We start from the raw sequence: 24,140 nt of genomic DNA, 5'->3' as shown, positions 1-24,140 counted from the left end.
AACCCTCAGTTTGTTTCCTGAGATTAAGAATTCCTCATATCAGTGAGATCATATGATACATGTCTTTCTCTGACTGACTTATTTCGCTCAGCATAATACCCTCCAGTTCCATTCACGTTGTTGCAAATGGCAAGATTTCATTTTTTGATGGCTGCATAATACTCCATTGTGTGTGTGTGTGTGTGTGTGTGTGTGTGTACCACATCTTCTTTATCCATTCATCTGTTGATCATTTATTACTGCACTGTGTTGAGCTTTGAGCATCCTGAAAGCCAAAGCAAAGTGAGTTCACTGTTCAATAAGAACAGTAAAATAACAACAGACCCTATGCTTCTGTAGCACACAGCTCTGTGTCAAGTTCTGTACTAAGCACTGGACATATATTAAAATATTTCAGTGGGAAACAAAGTTTCTTTGACCACTTACTATTGAATTCTAGGTTAAATTTCTCAACAGTTTATTCCACTATACAGAATGTTTCATTCCTATTTCTCAATGAGGCAACTGGTACTCCAAAACAGTTAAAGTCATACCCAAGATCCCATCCCCAGGAAGCGGCTCACCTGAGATTTGAACCTATGCCTTTGGGACTGCAAAGTCTTCCTGCCACACGCTGAGGCCACTCCAGAAGGCTGTGCGTGAATCTGATGGCTCTCTGTTGAGAGACTCTGACATGCGATGTCTAAAGGCTTGATGCGGGGTTCTTGCCAGGCGATACGTGTACATATTTGTATGTAAGAGTTTATAGTCGAACGCTTTTTAGATCAAGAGCCTAAACACAAGTGTTCCCAATAGTATTTTGCTAGGATTATCAAACTTTGAATTCATAGAATGATACTTGTTGAGGAATGATTTTGGGTCAAGTCCACCATGGCTGGTGATGTGAGCATCCGCAGGCCAACAACCGTGGAGGCTCCGAGGGGAGGGGGCGGGTCTCACCCAAAGCTTTCCAAGACAGCCTGGGGGGAGGTCTTCCTGGTGATGCACTCACTATAATGATTCATAGTTATTTACATATTTTGGTTAACAAGGGTTCGAAAGAACTAGTTGCGGCTTTGCAAGTCTTTGTACACAAATGTGTGCATGTGGGTGCTGAAATACTTTCTCGTTGCTCAAGTGAAATGACCTAAATACTGGAAATACCCAACACTGGTTTGGTCAGTTCAGAATATTCTGGTAGAGATCCTGCATATTATCAAGCATATGACACCTTCCTCGTATGCCGTTATCAACCATTACACAGAACCGATATACTGCTTTTCTATTCGCGTCTTAAGGAGGTGGTACAATGTGAAGTGACTTACACCTGTTACCTCCCTGGTTCCAGGTTGATGTTGCTCATGCTGGGGAGGCTTCCTCCTTGGTTCCAGGTTGATGTTGCTCATGCTGGGGAGGCTCAAACGCTTGCCATCTCCTTAACGCTGTGTTCGCCTCCAGCCTGAGATAGGCACGCGCCCGGCTGGGTAAAATGCAGGTGGATAAGATCAGTCTATCGAGTAGCACGAGGATAAAGCTATGCCACATAAGTAGCGTAGACGCATCTCCCATTTCCCCCCTTCTCTTTAAAATAAGAGAAGGAAGATTTTGTTGGATAAGCGCATGACATGAAGTGTACGCGGTATATACTGAGGAATAAGGAGAATGTGGGCGGAAAGAACAATGGGCGGTGCATGCCACCAGCTAGCTGTGCTCAAGCAGATCATTCTCTACCGGCTCCAGGCTCCTCACCCTTGGAGTAAGAGAAAGAACTGGGTGTTTCTGGCCTGAGAGTCAGCATCCTATAAGAGGTCTTCCATGTATTTTAAAAGCTGTGCAATGCGAAGAACCAACCCAACGAAGGCAGACTGTGCTCCTAACAGCGTCTTCTCTCTCTTCTCTCCCCAGACTATGTCCGAGAATCACAATGAGCTGGCACACTAACAATACAACCTCGCCTTTGTTTCCAAATATCAGCTCGTCCTGGGTGCGCGGCCCCTTGGATGCCGGGCTGCCCCCGGGCACGGCCCCTCACTTCGGCAGCTACAACGTCTCTCAGGCAGCTGGGAATTTCTCCTCTGCCAATGGCACCACCAGCGATCCGCTGGGAGGCCACACCATCTGGCAGGTGGTCTTCATCGCCTTCCTAACAGGCGTCCTGGCCTTGGTGACCATCATCGGCAACATCCTGGTGATCGTGGCCTTCAAGGTCAACAAGCAGCTGAAGACAGTCAATAACTACTTCCTCTTAAGCCTGGCCTGTGCTGACCTGATTATCGGGGTCATTTCCATGAATCTGTTTACCACCTACATCATCATGAATCGGTGGGCTCTAGGAAACCTGGCCTGCGACCTCTGGCTGTCCATTGACTACGTGGCTAGCAATGCCTCCGTCATGAACCTTCTGGTCATCAGCTTCGACAGGTACTTCTCCATCACGCGGCCGCTCACGTACCGAGCCAAACGAACAACCAAACGAGCTGGCGTGATGATAGGCCTGGCGTGGGTCATTTCCTTCGTCCTCTGGGCCCCCGCCATCCTCTTCTGGCAGTACTTTGTCGGGAAGAGGACTGTGCCGCCCGGCGAGTGTTTTATCCAGTTCCTCAGCGAGCCCACCATTACGTTCGGCACGGCCATCGCTGCCTTCTACATGCCTGTCACCATCATGACTATTTTATACTGGAGGATCTATAAGGAAACGGAAAAACGTACCAAAGAGCTCGCCGGGCTGCAGGCCTCGGGGACGGACGCGGAGGCCGAGAACTTTGTCCACCCCACGGGTAGCTCTCGGAGCTGCAGCAGCTACGAGCTGCAACAGCAGAGCCTGAAACGCTCGGCCCAGAGGAAGTACGGTCGCTGCCACTTCTGGTTTGCCACCAAGAGCTGGAAGGCCAGCGCGGAGCAGATGGACCCTGACCAGAGCAGCAGCGACAGCTGGAATAACAACGACGCTGCCGCCTCCCTGGAGAACTCCGCCTCTTCCGACGAGGAGGACATCGGCTCCGAGACCAGAGCCATCTACTCCATCGTGCTCAAGCTGCCTGGCCACAGCACCATCCTCAACTCCACCAAACTGCCCTCCTCGGACAACCTGCAGGTGCCCGACGAGGCACTGGGGGCGGCCGACCTGCAGAGGAGAGCTAGCAAGCTGCAGACCCAGAAGAGCATGGACGACGGGGCTGGCTTTCCGAAAAGCTTCTCCAAGCTTCCCATCCAGCTAGAGTCAGCCGAGGACACAGCCAAGGCGTCCGAGGCCAACTCCTCGGCGGGCAAGACCACGGCTGCTCTACCTCTGTCCTTCAAGGAAGCCACTCTGGCCAAGAGGTTTGCTCTGAAGACCCGAAGCCAGATCACCAAGCGGAAACGGATGTCGCTCATCAAGGAGAAGAAGGCGGCCCAGACGCTCAGCGCCATCTTGCTGGCCTTCATCATCACCTGGACCCCCTACAATATCATGGTTCTGGTGAACACCTTCTGTAACAGTTGCATACCCAAAACCTATTGGAATCTGGGCTACTGGCTGTGCTACATCAACAGCACCGTGAACCCCGTGTGCTACGCGCTGTGTAACAAAACATTCAGAACCACTTTCAAGATGCTGCTGCTTTGCCGGTGTGACAGGCGCAGGCGGCGGAAACAGCAGTACCAGCAGAGACAGTCGGTCGTTTTCCACAAGCGCGCGCCCGAGCAGGCCCTGTAGGGGGAGGCTCGGCCCCGCGCGGCGGCCAAACGCACACATCCACCCACAAACCTTAGGAGGGCGCTGGCGGAGGGTAGGGGTGATTCCCGGTGGTGATAAAAATGGGTTGTTGGGGTTTTTTTTTTTATCACCCAGAGATGAAGGAAGCTGCCTGTTTACTGACCCATTGAATAAATCCATTTTAATATAGAAAGTCAGATACCAATTCAGCAAAAAAAACAAAAAAAAGCATATTCCTGAATATAAAGAAATTTTTTCTGAAATAGACTTTAGGTGGTTTTTTTCTCAAAGAGGAAAAATAAAATGTGTCTCACAGCAATTCCACAGCCAAATTGATCTGCTGGGTTCTCTGAGTTCCCATTAGCGCTGGAATCTCAGATGAGCGTCACCAGCCGAGCCGGCTGCCGCGTTCCTCCCGAGGAACCCACAGGGGTCTACCCAGGTCGACCCAGATCCCACGTGGAACACGTCAGCTAGTGAATTTGTGGTTCGGAAATTATTTCATACGCTGTAAAGCTGAACCTTCTTGTCCCAGTAGAGCTTCCCTGTCTTCTTTGGTGTGTTGTTAAATTCTATTTGTGGACTTGATTCTTGCAAAGTATTGTTTTGTGCAGTTCCAGTTTCGTACCAATAAAAATATATAAGTGTGTGTGTGTGTGTGTGTGAGAGAGAGAGAGAGAGAGAGACTTCTGCACACGCACACACACACACATACACAAGTGTATATAATATAGTGGGAATCACTGAGCTGGCAAATTTTTCTTGCAATATAAGCTTTCAGTACTTTGATAACTGAAGTTCTTTAGGATCCTAACACAACATAAAAGTGAAATAAACCCAGTGTAACGTTTGGGAAACCAGGGTTTTGTTCCCCCGCCCCCCGACAAACCACCCCGGGGAATACGCAGGCGCGGGCAGCTGCCCCCCCTCCCCGCCCCGCCCCGCCCCGCCGCCGGAGGCTGGTGCAGCCCCAAGGCTGGGCCAGACTCCGGGTGTAAGCCGTGGGCTCTGCTGATCTCCTCGACAGAGCTCCAGCAAACCGGCGCCCTCTGAGCTCCAACCACGAACCGCGTCCACGGGGTTGAATTTAATCATCCAAATCTGAATGTTGCCCAACAAAATTTCTGCTGTCTCAACTGCTTGAAACTTATAGTGTCACGCTTGAATGTCACACGCAGCAATATCTATGGCAGAGCGCCCCAGTGGAGAACGTGGTGTTGGAGGTCTTGCCACCTGGCCCCTTCCAAACGCAAAAGGGCTTCCACCTGTGCCACCTAGCTGTGGCCAGTGCTTTCCGGGGTTCCTTGTGCGACCCTCACCCAGTCACGGGTGGGGTTTGGGAACTCACATGTCCTCTGAAGAAAGTATTAACACTTTGAAAAGTATTGCTTCAAGTTGATTTCCTTATGTTTCGAAAAAAATGATTTTGTATCTCCTTTGAAATTGATCCAAAAGCTCAATGTTGTATTGGGGCTGTGGGGGAGGGGGGCCGCCATTGCTTGTCCTTTTTGTCATGGCTGTGGTTGTTGGGGTTCCTTCTTTTCCTTTCGCAGGGGCTGTGTGGGGAGCGGGAGGGGAGGGGGGCGGGGGGCGGGGGCGCCGAGAAGAAACCTCACCTCTGTACAGGGCCTCCTGGCATGGCCCCGGGCCGGGGTAGAAGCTGCTTCTGTGTTCAGTGTGAGCTGGTGTTTACAGGTGACAACAGTAGACTCAGTAGAGTGTCTGTGTTTCTGAACTATTTAATTTCGTGTTCTGTTTAGATGAAGAAATATTTATGCATACTTCACCAAGTGTCTATTTAATGTTGACAAATATTACTCTTCGGTCTTCGGCCGTGGCGTCCCTCGAAAGGGATTCTTTCAGGGTCCCCCCCCCCCGCCCCCCGAGCAAGCCGTGCAGTCTGTGGAGCTTCGGACGAGGCTGAGGAGGCGGCCATGGCCATCCTGCTGGCGGCGACAAGCCCCTGACTCCTGGGGAATAAAAAGCCAACTGTAACTCTGACGGAAAAGTTGAAAACCACTCTTTCGTTGAACCTGATGGGAAATGAATGAAGTAACCCCCCCCCCCCAGAGCTTCGGCATTAACCTCGAAGGTCAGTAGCAGTTCTGCTTGAACTTGACCCTCCCCTGTCCCCTGTCCTTGTATAATGCTGACGGTGGCAGAAAAGAAACTACTCCCAGCCTCTAGCTCTCCTTTCCTGTTTTTAAATGAAAGCTGCTTTTCCATGCTAACTACCGATTGTGTTTGTAGAAAAATATGGCCAATTCTTAGGATGTTTTCAGAGAAGAAAAATAAGAAAAACGGATTCTTGAATATGGGGGGTTTAGGATATGGGTGATCAAAGAGGTAGGAGTGTTTATAACTGGACAGAGCTGCGCGTGCATTTCCCAAAGGGCTTGTCATGAGAGAAGGTATTTGGCATTTAGGTACGATCAAAATGTCTTCATCCTCAACCTGTGTTATTCCACATGAATGAGGTTTGCAGAGCTTTCCTGATTATTCACTTTAATGGAAAGAGCAAAATAATTAAGCCTAAAAGAAGCCGCGCGTGAAGAACACGCCCCCCCCACATGCGCGCACACACACTTACACGCGCGCGCGCACGCACAGCCACTCCCCCGTCCTCTGTTCTCCAGGCCTTACCAGATGGATAACATAAGTGACCTGCCTGGTCCCCTATTGCCCTTGGCTCTGTTCTTGGCCCATCCCCCACCTGTGGTCTCTCTGCTAGTTCTCCATATTATCCTGAATCATCCTTGCCTTAAATCCAGGCTTGACTCAAAATACGCCCATTTCTGTTCACTCTTTCACATATAATAGTTCTACACTCTGACAGAGAAAACAAACAGGAAAGCATCATTATGCATTAGAGGCTGCAGTAGGTAAAGATCTAGAAGCATCCCTGCTTTCTCTGTCAACCGCCCTTGCAGAAGATGGGCAAGTTCATGGCTCTGGAGAGGGATGAGAGCCCCCGGACATCACCTGTGAGGAACGGGAGGGCCGAGTCCGATGCAGAGGGTGGCCCCAGGAGGGAAGAGGGGCGCCAGGGCTCACGCTGGTGGAGGAGGCGGGTACAGACTGCACGAAACTGGGGATCGCTCTGGGTGTCCCGTACTTACCAGATAGGGACATATTACTGAGAAATCGGACGGTCCATCACTAGCACCTTCAGAGGACGAACGAAGGTAGCACAAAGAAGCACTAGACTTAGCATGGCGGGGGGTGTGCAGGGCTGAGTTCTCGGTTCAGATCTGTCCCCAGGGACTTACGTGTCCTGGGCTGTGCACCCATGCACGTGGCTTACACTCCCTGGGTGGTCTCCAGATGCTTGTCCTAATCGACAACACAAAAGCATCTGAACTTGCCCTCTGAGAGCAAACAGATCAAAGCTGAGGCCCGGGGGCAGGTGTAAAATGGTGTATCTGATGAACACCCGAAAACTTCAGAGATCTGGCAGTTATTTCCTTACATTTCAAGACAAGAGAGTCTAAGGGACTCACAGTTTGTTGGTGAGCCCCGGGGTTGGACTGTTCGAAATGCCCCTGCAGCCCAGGACCCACCTGAGGCCTGACGGCCTTGCACACAGCGCCGCTGTAGCTCCCCTAAAGGGACCGAAACCACAGAGCACGGCACCCAAAACACTAACCCTTTCTTGGAGCCTCCTACCTCCTCCTCTAAAAGAGCGCATTCCCTCCACTGCAGTGTGCACCGGGCTCGGCTCAGCCATGAGCCATCCAGCCCGCATTTAAGGTTCAAGGACAGTTTCTCGGCTTCCCTCTGCAGACGGAAGCTGTGTGCTCTCTCTCCCTGGGCTCCCACGACTGTATTTGGTAGATGCTCAGCCTCCACCAGGATTAATGCGCCAGATGTAAGAGGCTGGCTCTGGGGACAGTAACCCAGGCCTCCTTAGAACCAGAGATTTCCGTCTTCTTTGTCCGGCTTTAGTGTTACTGCCCGAAAAAGGAGGCTGCTGAGGGACCAACAAAACCGAAAAACAAAAACAAATCGAACAAAGACAAGTTAATAAAGCGACCTTCCCCCGTGGGTGTTTGCACCTGCACAATACTGGCTCCAACAGGGGCAGGTGTTCCTGACGTTGTCGAGTGGCCGTAGTTACATTCACAGCCTCACACACACAAGTAGACGGGGAACTTGGATGTGTAGACGTGGACCCCAAATGCTTGGGTAGTTACCAATGCTTCAGGAGAACATTAGGCCTACGGTAGTCGTAGCAGAACCACAGAGACTCAGCATGGAGGCCGGACCCTCCTGCCCTGGTCCGGGCTGGGGTCACCCCCACTCGGAGTTGCACGAGACATCCTACATAAAAGGCAAATGGAAAAGGAAGTCGTAGGCTCCGTGACAGAGAACTTATTAATAATACTTTCCTCACCCAAATCAGACTCCAGTAACCCTATCTTAACCTAAAAAAAAAAAAAAAAAAAATCCCCAGAATATAAAAGTCTCTTATTGTTCCTTCTTGAAGTCCAAAATGCTTAACAATTCTGCGATTTGCACACTGAGCCCCAAACTATTTTTATCCTCAATTCTGTGAGTTCCTGGACGATAAAAAGCGTGTCTTAGGCATCTGTCTGCCTCCCGTGGCTGGCCCAGTGTCTGTCCAAGAGTGCACATTCAATAAATGTTGAATGTTTAATTTTAATCCCTTATGATCCATAGAATGCATATTTATCAGGACTATTTGCACCCCGGCCCCGCGCTGCTGCCGTAGTCAAGGGTCACCGAGCTGGGAAAGTAACTTAAGGGAAAATGTGATGATTATTAGCTCATGCAGTGTTCCTAAGCAACAAGGAGAAATATTTTAAACAGACTTGAAGTCGTTGACATAATGAAGAATACAGAAAGGGGGAAAAAAAAAAATCAACTCTCTCTTTTATCCCTAGAACTCGGGAACTTTTTACCAGACTGGTGAACTTCTGTGGTCCTCCCTGGCCGTCCTAGTAGGAGAAGTACTGAGAGGGCCTGCAGAGGCCAGGAAGATATGTTTTCTGTTTGTGCAAGTGAAGATCTGTCGTTGGGCGTAAAACCTGGTCCACATGCAGTTCTGCGTGGCGTGGGAAGTTAGGGGAGAATCCATTCTGTTCTGCAAGCAATGAAACAAAAGTCCTTTCTTAATCCCTTCCTCAACCAGTATCCGGGCTCTTCAGCCTCCCACCTACGACCCTCCTGAGAAACTTCCTTGGGGCTTGTGCTTGGAGTCATGGAAGGCAACCTTGTGAGCGACACCCCTTTTATTTTTTTTTTAAACACACGGGAACTAAGTTGCTGCAGGTCTGAGGGATAATTAAATGAAAACGGGCCTCCCCAAGTTGGGGAGTGAGCTCGTTGATTTCTGTGGACAGGAAGCTTTGTGGGCAGCATCTATGATGCGTCTGGTGATCACACCCTGCTCGTTCATGAGGATGTAATGAGAAACCACTATCCAAAAAAAGATGATGGCTCTATATTTGCTTTGTAAGCAAAAGGCATGTATCATAGTTGCATCCAAAATAGTGTCCACATCTTTACCAAAGGCACTGAATTTTACCCGTTTTTATGACCTGGTGGCCCCTCCCCTTCCTCAGGAGGCATTTCAGGTGCCCCCCCCCATGCCACGCTCATTCTTTCTCCTGAAAATATGTCCATTGTCTGTACTATAAAATGATGCCTGCAACTTTGTGGTGATATTATCCCCCCAGTTTAACAGTGAAAATAAGGAAATAAAACTATTAATAAACAAAGGACGTGGTTGGCTTGCTTTGTACTCTGCACGGCAGGAGCTGTTTATTCTGGGAAAGGGAGAACACGCAGAAGGGCTCATTCTTGAAGAGGCCGGTATTTGCACTGACTACTCTTTCTTTTTTATATACACTAGAATTTTCTTCAGCAACCAAGACTGCTGTTGTCACAACCCAAAACGTGCACCATGACGTGTCTAGGGGTGTGCATTAAGCATGGATAAAATGTCTCTACACACACTGTCCTTATTCCAAGAGTGTAGGTGAGGAAACATACTTCTCTCTAGATAAATTCATTAACAAGGAGTTTTATTCCCCTCCTTTCAAAAGAAATGCTTATCTTCCTTTTTTATTTTTTTTTTAGGATTTTATTTATTTATTGAGAGAGAGACAGTGACAGAGAGCATGAGAGGGGGGAGGGTCAGAGGGAGAAGCAGGCTCCCCACTGAGCAGGGACCCCCGAGGCAGGGCTCGATCCCGGGACTCCAGGATCATGACCTGAGCCGAAGCCAGTCGCTTAACCATCTGAGCCACCCAGGCGCCCCTTATCTTTTTTTTTTCCCTTTTTTAGAGTTGTTTGTTCATTTCCTTGGACCCATCAGAAATATTTTCTTACCAAAAAATAAAAATCAAGCATTGTATTTCATTACTTTGCCTTTAAAATTATTACAAGTGTAGGTACAAACTGAAGTTACTCTTAGCAAGAGATGTGAATTTTTTTTTTTTAAGGTCTTGCTTGGTTAATTTATGGCTATTCTGCATAGCACATGCCATAGAAACCAAACACTGCCTCTTCAGTGTGGAGACTTCCTTTCACCTTGCAAGTAAAAGCAAGAAAATGTTTTCTGAATCTCTCTCTGTCTCTCTCCTTTGTCATTAATTAAATCCTCAGTTTGGGTTTACAATTTGGACACATGCTCTCTGGACCCTAGGACAACCCCTGTCTGATCTGACGTACCATTCTATGATGATTCCTGAGGATAGCAATGGAAGTTGCCAGAAAATGAACTACTTTTCTTACACCCTATGATAACAGGCAGTTTTATGTGAAATTAATACTGAGATTTTTCTGTTGTACCGAAGTCTTCCATAATTTGCTACATAATTTTGTTAGATATAACCTGTAACTACAGGGAAAAAAAAAAAAACAACAATGACTGAGAGTATGGAAAAGTTAATGAGGCATAAGGATATGTTAAAGTTGGAAAGATCAACCAGGCACGAGTTGATTTTTAACTGAGAGGTACACTGGAGGGAAATGATAAATAGCTTTTGGGAAGACTTGCTACTTCTTAATCTGCATGGTTACAAGGGAAGCAATTTTGTAAAACAGAACTCTGCTCTCTTGACCTCAGTTAATCCAAGGACTGGTACCTGGTGGGACTGACCAAAAAATTTCCCACAGAATTTTTTAATTTGGGGGATAGAGACTCGGGCCACTCTCCTCTCATTCAGCCAGGTTTGGGAAACGCTAGCTAGCAGCCATGTTTTACCATGAACACATCAGAAACCGATGTGGAGAAAACTGAAATGAATCAGATTGGACAGAGACAAGAGGAAGACACCATCTACCCCTGACTTCCCCAAGGTCCAGCTGCATCTCCACACTTCTCCCAAGTGCGGTTGTTTGGATATATTTTGCCTGCCCCGGGTATTCATCAAATAAATTAAACGTTTTAGTTTAAAGGCACTGGGTTAAGTATCTATTACTTGTAACTAAACATGTTTGTGAAATCTTAAATTGTTTCAGTGAGAAGATGGGATTGGTCATTCAGGCTTAATTGACCATTCGGTTGATTTAAATATTCCACAATTAGTTAAATTTTCATTTGAATTATTTTTTATTAAAATTACACTTCATAGAGTTAAGTGTTGGAACAGGATGCACATAGCACTTATCTGGAAGAGACATCCCACCATCCTGAGCACTGACAGAGTTGTAAAGGGAATTCAGGCAGCTCCTCTTTGGAGCAGAAGTTCCTTGGTCTAATTGTGGTCTTTCCTGGGCATTTTTGTACACCGCCCTTCATCCTGATTCCAACTTCAGTTTTGTTGGAGATGGCACGTGTATCTTTCAGTGGAACTTGTTATTCTCCATGAGAATTAACCAACAGCATTCACAATACTGAAGGGCAAAAGTAATTAGTAAGAAGCAGTCATTGTCAAAGATGGATTCTCATTTGAGTTCTAGGAGGACGCTGATGAGAATCATGTTGGAAACGAGAGTCTCAGATTGTGGGAACTCACTCTCCTCAGCACTGGGCTTTATAAACAGAGTATTCTACCCTTGGTTCATAAGAGAAATGCCAACTTAATCTTGCAAAGAGCAGAAAGAGAGCTGACTTCAGATCATGCAGCTAGAGACATGCCCCTTAGATTTGCATTCATCACTCCGTCCTCATTGCCACAACTTTGTCTATTCGGACACCAATTGCTTGCCCGTTTGCTACTGGAAAATAGTTGAGCAATCAGATATCTCTGTTGGGGAAAAATAATCCATGCTTCCACAGGATAGATATTTTATAGGATCCAAAGGTTGCCCTGAATATGCTGAATAGGTAAAGATGAGTACAGGACCCCATCACCGCACATGTGCTCTGAGCCACCCGGGCACCCCAAAAGTAGAATGGGCTGGCCAACACTGAAGCTACAATTAATTCATAAAGATGACAAATATGGAATTTGTCCTTCTGCTGCAGACAGCCACTTACAAGCCAGGAAAAGAGATAGAAAGCAGTGGTGATTGTATATTCATACACTCACCGTAGGAATGATTCTTTGACATTTAGTTGGATAAGGCCAACGAAACTTTAATAATAATCTATTTCAGTAAATTGTTGGCACATGGACACAAACAGATCTCTAAGTGACACAACTCCCCAACCCTGGCTTCTAGAACACAAAGAAACTTTAGAAATCTGACCATGTTAGTGATTCCACCAGCAGGCACAGCTATATTTAGAAGTAGTGGACTACACTGTCATGCTATCTAGGTTAGCCTGAAATGGAAAGAGTCAGTAGAGGCTCCAGCTAAATCTAGAGGAAGGTCATAACTAGCAGAGATCACTAAGGAGAACCAACACTACGCATCGGCTGCAGGGAGTACCTTTAACTGTGACATCACAGAGAAGGGCCTCTTCTGAAACTAACTTCAGAACAATAGAAAAAGGCCGGTCCTTTGCCACCGAGCCAGAAGTTAAGTACTTTCCCAGTAGCCTTGCATGAAATCACCCCGACCCGGCCATGGAACCAGTGACACAGCTCTAGGTGTTCACAGCAGTATCGGGAGCATGTGTGGGGGCGGTGATCAGATTCGTGAGGGCCCCCACAACCCTCCCCCTCCCCCACCACTCCACACGTCCACCACCTTCAAGATCAGACTCACCAGAGACTTCTGGAAAAGCCACGTAGGCTGCCTGCCAAAACTGCCTTCCCTTTTTGGTTGTATCAGAAAAAAACCATACACACCTGAGCTGTCCTTATCAAGGCGGGAAGACTCCGTTAATATACCACCCTTTGTTGATGCTTTGCTATCCCGCCCCCTCCCCCTGCCAAACCCCAGGTCCCTTCCTCATGCTTTATGTGTCCCTTTACCCAGAAGTTAAATCTCCCCTTGCTGACATCAAATAAATAAACTTCATATACGACTTATTAATTCGACTTAAGACCTTCCCGCCTCTGAAGCTACAGAAATGATTTTGTGTACTATCAAGCAAGTGATAGCGCATCGTGTTAGGTAAGTCTTGGCAAACAGAAGTGACTTTGACTTAGAAGATAGAACCAATGTGTAAAAACAGAGATACAGAGATAAATAAAACAAAAACAAACACTCACTGTTTATCAAGAGATAATGAGGTCCTCTGTTTTCCTTCAGGATTCCAAAATAAGATTAGGATCTTAATGCACTACGAAGTTTGAGCACTCCTGGGTGAAATATCATAAATCCTTTAGTTGGAAGAGACCCTTTAAATATTCTCCAGTCAGGGGCGCCTGGGTGGCTCAGATGGTTAAGCGTCTGCCTTCGGCTCAGGTCATGATCCCAGGGTCCTGGGATCGAGTCCTGCATCGGGCTCCCTGCTCAGCGGGGAGCCTGCTTCTCCCTCTGCTTCTCTCTCTCTCTCTCTCTCTCTCTGTCTCTCATGAATAAATAAAATCTTTAAAAAATATATATAAATAAATAAATAAATAAATAAATAAATAAATAAATAAATATTCTCCAGTCAGGGGCGCCTGGGTGGCTCAGGCGTTAGGCGTCTGCCTTTGGCTCAGGTCATGGTCCCAGGGTCCTGGGATCGAGCCCCGCATCGGGCTCCCTGCCAGGAGTCTGCTTCTCCCTCTCCCACTGCCCCTGCTTGTGTTCCCTCTCTTGCTGTCTCTCTCTCTCTCTTTCCAATAAATAAATAAATAAATAAATAAATAAATAAATAAATAACTCTTTAAATATTGTCCAGTCAAATTTATACTCGATGCAAGGGTCCTTACTTCTATAGCACACTTGATGGCTCACCGCCCCCCCACCCCAGATTCTGGGCAAATAATTTCAATGACAAGAAACTCATTAAGCAAAGCAGACCACTTTGTATTTAGAGAGTTTTAGTTGTTTGGTTAACTTTATCCACTGGCTGTAGCCTTCCCCTCTAGGGCCTTGATCTTCCACCTTCCGCTCAACATGGATATCGGTGTGGATACACGAGGACTTTCCAGACAGCACTAGAATGTGGTCAGTTCAAGGAATCATTTGCCAGACGCTCAGCCGTCACAGGTGCTCCTCAAAGCTGACCTGCCTAGAAGATCATCTCCTCCTTTACACCTGCCTTTCCCCTCCTTTACCTGACATGCTTCTCACCCGGCCTGAATCTCACTTGTGTGCACAAATAATCTGGACAACAAACAAAAGGACAGATTTAAAACACACAGTTCCTCAGAGAATAGCCTGTAGCAGAAAGGCAAATAGAGCTTCAAAGAAATATTGAAGAGAGCACTGTCTTATTTTATCCAGAGAACAAACTTAGGCTAAAGCTCCATGCTTCTATCTATCTATCCACATGGGCATCCATTCATCTGTCCATCTGTCCATCCATCCATCCATCCATCCATCCATCCATCCATCCATCCATCCATCCATCTATTCATGAATTAGAATTCAAAGGTAAGGTAGTTGTCATAAGAACAAGCATGACCACATTTATCTAAATTGGAAAATTACGTAAGGTTTTTTTCTAACAAAGGAAATGAATCTGGTTGATTAGCAATGAGGGCTGCCTTTGCCAATTGGACTATAAGGTATACATTTTCCATAGGGGAGTGAAAAAATCTATACTACAAAGTTGGGGTTTCATTTTTAAGATTTTATTTATTGAGAGACAGAGAGAGTGCGTGTAAGCAGGGGGAGAGGGAGAGGGAGAATCCCAAGCAGACTCCCCACTGAGCGGAGAGCCCGAGGCGGGGCTGGATCTCATGACACTGAGATCATGACCTGAACCAAAATCAAGAGTCAGCCGCTCAACCAACTGGGCCACCCGGGTGCCCCCAAAGTTTTGATTAAAAATATATTTAATGGGGACGCCTGGGTGGCTCAGTCGGTTAAGCGTCTTCCTTCTGCTCAGGTCATGATCCCAGGGTCCTGGGATCGAGCCCTGCATCGGGGCAGGGAGCCTGCTTCTCCCTCTGCCTGCTACTCCCCACTGCTTGTGCTCTCTCTCTGTCTCTCTCTCCCTCTCTCTCTCTGACAAATAAATAAATAAATAAAATCTTTAAAATATGTATATATTTAATGAACAGAGATCATATGGCATATGCAGGAAATTACATTCTTTGAACTTATATTGCAACTCTTTACAGACAAAAATATGCAAGAGACATATAGCTTTTAAAATGTTATGTAAATGAGGGGGGAGCAGTGAAACAGAAGACAGACTAAGAAGCCCCCTCATCCATATGGCATATCCCTGAATATATAAAGACAACTCTCATTTCTCCCACACCACTTACTCTCCACTTGAAACCTCCCTGATAGCCTGAGCCATCCCTCATAATTCACGGTCAAGGGCATCACTGAGGTGGGAAGGAACGAGACATCCCAGCAAGTCCCAGCTCTCCCTATCCCTGGGGGCTCAGCCTACCCCCCCCCCACGCAGCCCTCCCGATAACAGGCTCAGCAGGAAGCTGGTCCAACTTCACTTTTCTGTCCACAGAAAAGCAGCCAACCAAAGATAAGACCTGCTGCATCAGTTTACACTGACCACAGTTCGCTTCCCTGACTCCAGCGAATCTCGTGAGTCAGAGGTGCCAGGTCTGCCTCAAGGCACAATGGACTGCAGAAGAGAGCCAAAAAGTAGGAGCCCGTGAAGAAGGGAGGCTGAAGGGAGGTGTGTGTCCACCGACGCAGAGATGCCGGGACCAAGAAGCAAGACCACTGATGATGTGGTTAAGAGTCAGTGGCATTTTAGATACAGTGACATCACACATGGGGAGGGTTATGATTCTGCAAGGGTAAAGACTGCTGTGTTCTTAGCTTCTTTCAATCCCTTACTTTCTCTGTCACCCCCACGGCACTCCCCACCCCACTCCTGCCCAAATCTTGCTCATGAACCTATAGGTTTCTGTCTTATTTTATCCAGAGAACAAACTTATGCTAAAGCTCCATGCTTCTATCTATCTATCCACATGTGCATCCATTCATCTGTCCATCTGTCCCTCCATCCATCCAACCATCCATCCATCCATCCATCCATCCATCTTCTCAAAGCAAAGGCTAAGGCAAAGCGACAAAGAGTCAAAAATCTGAACTTCTGAGTTTCCATGGAGATGATTAACCAACCTGTATGAGAAAAAGATGTCTTCAAAGCCATAGCTATCCAAGGTAACAGAGAGAGAAAGAGGAAAATGTTCTGGGAAATTCTAAAACCTCCCCTGGGCTTCTGCCCACGGACATCTGCCTCTGAGCCCCCACATCTCTTGCTCAGAAGTTTCTATGAGGCCATGGCTCACCGGCTCCCACCTTCAGCTGAGCCGGGGCCCTCAACCAGCATCATGGCTGAGCCTTCGCGGAGCCCACAGGAGCCCCATTTTCCTGCCATCTCTATCTAGTATTGTCTTCTCCGGCTCATAGCTGACCATTGTTGTTTGCTTGTTCGTTTCTGGTTCAAAACTCTGGCTCATTTTCAGCTCAGCCACAAGTCTCTGTTTCCTGTCTGATAAAGGCGTCTCGCTGCTTTGCAGAGCAGAGGTCAGTGCAGAGAGGAAAGCCCCCCAAACAGTCTTCTCTCCTGGCTCAGGGACCCACAGCCCCAGGCCCTTCAGGTTCACACGGATGACAGAGTGTTCGCGTATTTCTCCAGGAAGCGCAGAGCTTTCTGAAAGCTCCGTGATTGCATTTCTTATGCTGTGTCATATTTTACATGGTGGAACAGGATGCACGGTTAAGTCTGCTCAGAATAAAGGGGGAGGTCTCCAGAACTCTCACCATCCCAAATGCTTCTGTCCATAGTTGAAGCCATACTGTGGGGGTTGGTTATACATGCTCCATGTTCGTATTTAGCAGCGGGGGCTTTAAGGAATAGCACAGTGGGAATGTCCCCGAGGCCAGAGTGCCCATGTCAAGCAACAGGAGAAAGAGCAAACTGGCTTTAGGATGATCTGTTTTGGGTGGCAGTTGAAGTTGGGGACTGAGTTGCCCAGAATTCTCCAGTGACCGCCAACAGGAGAGAAAGAGCCTAGAGGAGTTTCCTGAGGTTCAAGTGCAGCTCACTTCAGCCACATGCCTTTAGCTTACTGCCATTTCCACCAGATCATGCCTCTCCCAGCTACCTGTGTGGCTGCTTCATGGAAAAGCAAGTACCCCTGCTCTTACATAACCTACTTGGAGCAGCCTTCCCTACACCGCCTCTCCAAAATAGCACCTTCCCACCCCATGCTCAACTTATTTACCCCCACTCTACGCTTCTTCGCAGCACTTATTACTTTACACATTTTTAAAAGATTTATCTGTTTATTTGAGGGGGGGAACAGGGGGAGGGACCGAGGGAGAGGGAGAATCTCCAGCAGACTCCCCGCTCAGCAGGGAGCCCGACGCGGGGCTCGATCCCACACCCCTGAAATCACGACCTGAGCCAAAATCAAGAGTCAGATGCTCAACCGACTGAGCCACCCAGGTGCTCCCACTTTACACATTTTTAAATGCATTCATTGCCTATCTCCCCTCACTGGGATGTAAGCTCCACGGAAGCTGGGTTTTTGTTTGTTTTTCCTGTCTCCCCACCATCCCATGTGTATATACAGCCCAGAGTTTGGCAGGCACTTAAATTGTATTTGTTAGGTGAATGAATAGACTAAAATCTAACAGCCTGTCTTCCTACTTCCACATTTCAATTGATTGGAATTATTCTTTCAGTATACGTAGTTTCCTATCTAATGTGTAATCAATAATTCCTCAAGCAGAAATATATTAGATCTCCAGCCTTTTGTGCCAGCCAGTGAAATGAACAATGCTCCCCGCTCCCCAGTTGAGGCCTTTCTGTGCAGGATGTGCTATGATTTCTGCTGTTTTTGTTCTTATTTCTAAGGCTCTAGAAATAACAAAGAGCTCATTGCAATAAAAGCTTAGGAAATAATTAATATCACTTATTGGATGGTGATATGAATTTTCACATGGTCTAGATACATTTTCAGGTCTTTAATATAATGTTTTACATTTCTTTCCAGATTTTACACTGAAATGGACTCATATTTGGAAAATTTCTCCATGACTATGTAAAATGTTTATATAGTATACTTATATATTGATGATTTTTCATATATAGATAGGTATAGATATGTATACATAAGTATATATATTTTAAAATATGAATATATAAATATTTAATATTAATATTATATAACATACACAATAATATTTGATATTAATTAAAATATGAATATATTAAATATGTACACACATATATAGCTGACTTTCTCTATTTTGATACTATCATCTTTTCCTTTCATCCTTTAAACTTCAAACTATTCAGTAAGCCACCAAATGGTTATATCTTTCTCCTGTCTTACAGTTATTCTAGCTTGAAACTGGTTCAACATCAAAATCAATAGTGATTTCTGTAACAGCCTTCACGTCCCACATTTTTTTCTTATGCTTGTAGGTTATTACTACAAAAAAACAATAACTCTGTCCCTTCCACCAAGAGTCCCCAAACCTCCAGCAGCAGAATCCAGAAGCACGTCCCAATTAAATCCCCCAGGTTGATCATCTGGGGTGTCCCATGCTCCCCACCCTGGCTGAGACTTTTTCTTATATTTCATGGCCACTGACTCGCCCTTCCCCAAATCCTTTGTGCTACAGAGAATGCATGGGAATCAGCTATTTCTCTCTTCTTTCTGAAGAACTAAAGTCCAGTTACTTAAATGTACTTTGCCATTACAAGAGAAAGAGAAAGCTTTAGACACCTGGAAAGTGATACGGCATGAGAAGGGTATGTATGTGCAATGAACCCATCACACGGACTCGGTCCAGGTACGAGGCAGGTCCAGCCTTACATTTGAAATGAGTCCTTATGTTTTCTTTGTTTGTTTTCAGGCTTATTTTTGGTTTCTTTTGTTTCACTTCGTCTGGTGTTTCTGTGTGGTCATTTCCAGACAAGGGAAAAGAAATGCAAAATACATAAACTCATATTCAAACATCTTTTCATTGCCCTTTTTGGGGGGGTTCTTTGGTCTTTTTCCCCTAGTTCCTTCTTGTTCCAAGTATGCACTGACCTAGAAGAAACATCTCCTAAATTACTTCACAACAAGACGTGAGTGGTGCATTAGTTACTATTTCTGGCGTCCCAAATCACCACAAACGTAGTGGCTTATGACAACACAAATTTATTCTTATTGCTCTATAGGTCAGAGACCAAAATGAACCTCCCTGGATTAAAGTCAAGGTGTCAGCAGGGCTGCATGTCTTCCAGAGGGGCTGAGGGAGACTCCATGGCTTTGCCTTCCTCCAGTGCTAGATGCTGCCCGCATTCCCCGGCTGGTGGCGCCTTCCCCCTTCAAAGCCCACATTCTCATCACCTCTGTTTCCACTCCTACACCTGTTTCTCCAAGTCTGATTATCTGCCTCTCTCTTCCACTGATAAGGACTCTTGTGATTAAATTGAGCCACCCAGATAATCCACATTAATCTCTCCATTTTAAGATCCTTAATTGAATCACATCTTTAAAATCCCTTCTGCCATGTAAAGTAAAATATTCATAGGTTCCAGGAATGAGGACATGGACATCTTTGGGGGCCATTCTTCGGCCGAACCAAAGTGGTAATGTGGCATGCACCCTCCCACCCTCCCCAGGAACGACAGAAGTTTGTACTTCAAAAGAGAAGCCTACGACATGGATTTCCAAAAACTGGAACCCAAGGTGTGCCATCATCTGGGTGTGAAAGAGGAACTTAGGAGAGGGTGGGATCCTCCCAGGGTATTAAAAATGATTCGGAAATGTCTTTCTCAGTGGTATTGTGTACAGACAGAGGATTACAAGTTCTAGGTTCTATGGCTGTTCCGTAATGATTTATAACATGAAAGGTACGTAAATTCTCCTGTTCACTGAAAAACATACATTAGGATTGAAGAGAGCCAGTGTACTCTGAGAGGCCATATTGAGGTTCCCGAATCCTTATGAGTTTGTTTTTACCACTATCTGCCAGTTTTTCATAAAAGAATGCTCAAAACTCCGTAGACATGTTTTACTTAATGACATAGGGTGGCCGCCATTGTGTTGGACGTCTGCGATGGGCAAGGCGCTCTGCTAACACATTTCCATCCTATTTATTCTGCCTACAGTCCGAGGAGAACTTTAGACCACAAAAAGGAAACCGAGTCTCAGAAAAGTCATTTGCCTGAGGTCATACATTTATGAACTGGCTAAGCTAGAATTCAGATATTGGCCTGTCCAATTCTACAGGCTTTTTAGCATCTCTTCCATGAGGATGCCACGGACTCCATGGGTGGTCCTTTCACATTCCCTAAGCCCGTTTTGTCATCATTCTTCTCACTTCCTCTACTTTTCCCGTGCAGTGCTCTGTAGGTCATAGTCATGACCAACGTAATCCACTTCTGGGACTGGTGGCGGGGTCTGTGAGTGAAATCTGGTGAGCACAAAGACTCAGGGCACATGGACATGAGGTGTGAGCATGGCTGAGTCACCGAACTGAAGCTGATTCTGCCCCAGGATGATTTCTAGGAGCCCCAGCTCCCATGGGCTTTGAACTTCGTGTCTGCCAGTGAGTCCCTGGTATGTCCCATGATTGTTGCCTGGTATCTTTGTCCAGCCTCTGATCCTGGGTGGGCCGACTTCTCCCTGGGCCCCTGACCCTTTGCACTGTGCCCGAATAATCCCCATTGTTGGCTCCTGGCCCCACACGACAGCTAATATGCAGGCATCCCCGCTGGCTGCCCCCTATAGCCGGTGGCTTCTGTTTATCTTTCAAGGCCCCAGCCACTTATCTCATAGGCCCCCCGGCTGCCAAGAGTGCTGGCTTTGAGCCAACAATGTATTTTAAACAAGAAGAATGATAAAACGTAAAGTTCGGAACAGTGTATTTTTTCTTTAGTGTAGAACAAGTCTATGATTTAAAAATGTAGGCAAACCTTTAATTTAAACCACTTCTCTCTCCCACATGAAAATAGGGATAATACAATTACAGGTATGTTGCCTTGTTTTGTTATATTGCCCAGGCTGGTTGGGGTAAGGGGTGGGGAGAGAGCTCCTGGAGATGACAAAAGAATTCACGTATTGCATGTGTTCTATGACTCACACGCTTTTCCTGGTTTCGCACGCATCTGAAATTGACTGCATCATAAAAACACAGTTGTCCACTGGGGATTGTGACATGGTGTGGCTTCCCATAAATATGAGACTTTGGTGGTTAAGACTTGGGACCTGTCTGGACAATGACCACCCCTTGTCATCTGAGTCAACAAAACCATGGGAGGACCGTTAAGGAAAGGAGTCCGTGTTCTGGTTGTCTGAAATCATTTTGACACCTGATAGAGAGAGAGAAGGAACCACAAGTCAAACTTGCAGAAGGAACATAAAGCAGGAAGAAAATCCCAGCAAGCAGCTGGGGGCATGCTTTCAGAAGCTCTGGCATCACCAAGGTTCCGGAGAGCCAACAGTGTAAGGAAAAAAAAAAAAAAAGCGGACATCGGGGACTTTGATTCAGAAAAGCGGAACACTGAACATCAAGAAGCTTTGGGAACACATGAAACAATTATTTTGCTTAGAGTCCCTTCTTTACAGATGCATGAGAAAGAGACATGATTTAAATCGATACCTAAAGTCTTCAAGAGCTCAGTCACTACATGTACAATGACAGTATTAATGGCGAAAAAGCTCGGGGTTCTGTAAACCTCATACTGTTCTAAAATAAAAAATTTCTTTAAAAAAAAGCATTGGTTAACAGTAAAATGAAGTTTTCTGGTATATAAAACAATGGGCTCACATATGATTTCACTCTTATGTGGAATATAAGAAACAAAACAGATGAACATATGGGGGTAGAGAGAGGGAAACAAATCTTAAGAGACTCTTAAGGATAGAGAACAAACTGAGGGTTGATGGAAGGATGTGGGGGGGGGGCTAGCTGGGGGATGGGGATTAAGAAGGGCACTTGTGATGAGCACTGGGTGTTGTATGTAAGTGATGAATCACTGAATTCTACTCCAGAAACCAAAATTCAAACACAAAATTTGAAAAGAAAAAAACAAAAAATAAAAATATTCCCTACATGGAAAAAAATTTTAGAAATAAAAAAAGCAATGTGCTCACAATTGGTTACTTAGATTCAGTGAAATACAGAATTTTATATTTCATTTTGTGTCATTTTGCCACTAGAGTTGACAGATAATAATTTCCTAAAACAAGAGATAGTGATTTTTAAAGTTTAATTTATGCTAACGTTTCTGGAAAGGGAAAAAATCTGACTCCTTGCCTACTTTTGCACCAAATAGAAAACCAAACTATCTTAACAGACAAAAAGCTATTTGAAGTTAATAAAGTGTGATGTGTTCATTAGTGGGTGAGTTTTTGTGTTTCGTGTCTCCACACTAACAAGTCTCATGTTTGTGTTGACCGTAAATAAGGCAAATCTGACAGGAGTTGAATTTTGAGAATTTACCCACATTCATGAAAGGAGACATACCTTGATATGTATGAGTCATTTGCTTTTTAATGTAATTCAGGTATAAATGAAGAGTGTCTTTGATAATTACCAATTTCCTAAATATAAAATTTGTTCCACCTAAATTTCAATTAATGATGTTATATGATCATTTCCTATAATTACACTCATTTCCATCTGGATGGGAGTCTGTTTGTGATTTATAATGTTTCTAATTATGTAATATTAATATAATGCTGCATCAAATCCAACAGAAAGAGTGTGACTTTTGCCATGATACAGTTAGAAAAAATTTGCACGTTCGAAGTTTTTCTTCAAATATCCCTCTTGCAGTTGTAACCAGAAAATCTGTTGTTAAATGCCATATGTTTCACTTTGCTCAACGTTTGGCTTATGTAACTGATGTTTATTAGGCATGCTTGCTGATCAGAATAGAGTCTGAGAAGCTGACAAGTGGTAAGAGTGTGCTTATATTTATCTTTGGGTCTAAAATATAATGATTTTTATTTATTTTATTTTTTTTAGATTTTATTTATTTATTTGAGAGAGAGAATGAGAGAGAGAGAGACAGCGCATGAGAGGGGGGAGGGTCAGACGGAGAATGGGACGAGATGCGGGACTCGATCCCGGGACTCCAGGATCATGACCTGAGCCGAAGGCAGTCACAACCAACTGAGCCGCCCAGGAGCCCGATTTTTATTTTTAAAAACCTCTTTTCAAGTTCATCCAGTTAGCAAATATTTATTGGGTATTCACCATAAGCCATGCACTCTTACGTTAAGACCAACAAACAAAGGCAGCGAAATGAGTCAATATTTATATTGGGTGAAATGTATAAAACCTTCCACGGAACTGTTAATTCGGAAATCATTAAGACAAGCCGTGACATCTGATCAAAGAAAGAGGTTTGTTGCCCATACCAGTGTGATCTGAGAATCAAAGTCCCAAATAACTCAAAATATTTATCCAATATTTTCCTTGCTTGCCTACAATATCTACCTTGACCCGCATTCATTGTTTAAAGGCCAGGTTTTTGAAGTAGCAGTCCGTGGAAAACTATGTCCCACAAAATCCAAAGAATTCATCACAAGAGCTGTACTACAAGAAATACTAAAGGGAATTCTTCCAGCTGGAGAAAATGTTTTCTACTTGAAGCAGAAATGAGCAGGAGTGTGTGTGTGTGTGTGTGTGTGTGTGTGTAAAATACATACATATGAAGAGGACCAAATATATATGTATATGGAAAAGAAGAAAATGTTTACCATTGATTTTAAAAAGGGGAAGAATGAAGGGGGGAAATCGGAGGGGGAGGCAAACCATGAGAGACTCAGGACTCTGAGAAACAAACTGAGGGTTCTAGAGGGGAGGGGGGTGGGGGATGGGTTAGCCCGGTGATGGGTATTAAAGAGGGCACGTTCTGCGTGGAGCACTGCGTGTGATGCACAAACGATGAATCATGGAACACTGCATCAAAAACTAATGATGTGATGTATGGTGATTAACGTAACATAAAAAAATAAATCTTTTAAAAAATAAATAAAATAAAATAAAATATATAAGGATAAAAAAA

The 24,140-nt window shown here is 45.4% G+C and overlaps 2 protein-coding genes across 6 annotated transcripts in view; one reads left to right on the top strand and one right to left on the bottom strand.

Annotated features, from left to right (window-relative positions):
* CHRM3 (cholinergic receptor muscarinic 3) overlaps nucleotides 1-5,738 on the top strand; it is a 476,047-nt gene extending 470,309 nt beyond the window's left edge. For all 5 annotated transcript variants that reach the window (XM_073879001.1, XM_073879002.1, XM_025850784.2 and 2 more), the window contains one exon: nucleotides 1,885-5,738. In XM_073879001.1, coding sequence (XP_073735102.1) covers nucleotides 1,904-3,676 — 1,773 coding nt within the window. In that variant the 5' untranslated portion in view covers nucleotides 1,885-1,903 and the 3' untranslated portion in view covers nucleotides 3,677-5,738. The remainder of the gene's footprint in view (nucleotides 1-1,884) is intronic.
* Nucleotides 5,739-7,631: 1,893 nt separating this feature from the next.
* The window catches only part of LOC112807728 (zinc finger protein 90 homolog), a 133,105-nt gene continuing 116,596 nt past the window's right edge, over nucleotides 7,632-24,140 (bottom strand). The window contains exons 5-6 of the mRNA XM_073878998.1: nucleotides 8,599-8,780; nucleotides 7,632-7,996 (exon numbers count right to left, since the gene is read on the bottom strand). Of these exons, the coding sequence (XP_073735099.1) occupies nucleotides 8,635-8,780 (146 nt within the window). The 3' untranslated portion in view covers nucleotides 7,632-7,996; nucleotides 8,599-8,634. The remainder of the gene's footprint in view (nucleotides 7,997-8,598; nucleotides 8,781-24,140) is intronic.

Source organism: Callorhinus ursinus, unplaced genomic scaffold (genome assembly GCF_003265705.2).
Source record: "Callorhinus ursinus isolate GAN/ISIS: 27379988/994484 unplaced genomic scaffold, GSC_fseal_2.0 scaffold32, whole genome shotgun sequence".
Taxonomy (NCBI): Eukaryota; Metazoa; Chordata; class Mammalia; order Carnivora; family Otariidae; genus Callorhinus; species Callorhinus ursinus.
The sequence above is the reverse complement of the archived record's forward strand: the minus strand, read 5'-3'. Positions and strand labels throughout refer to the sequence as shown.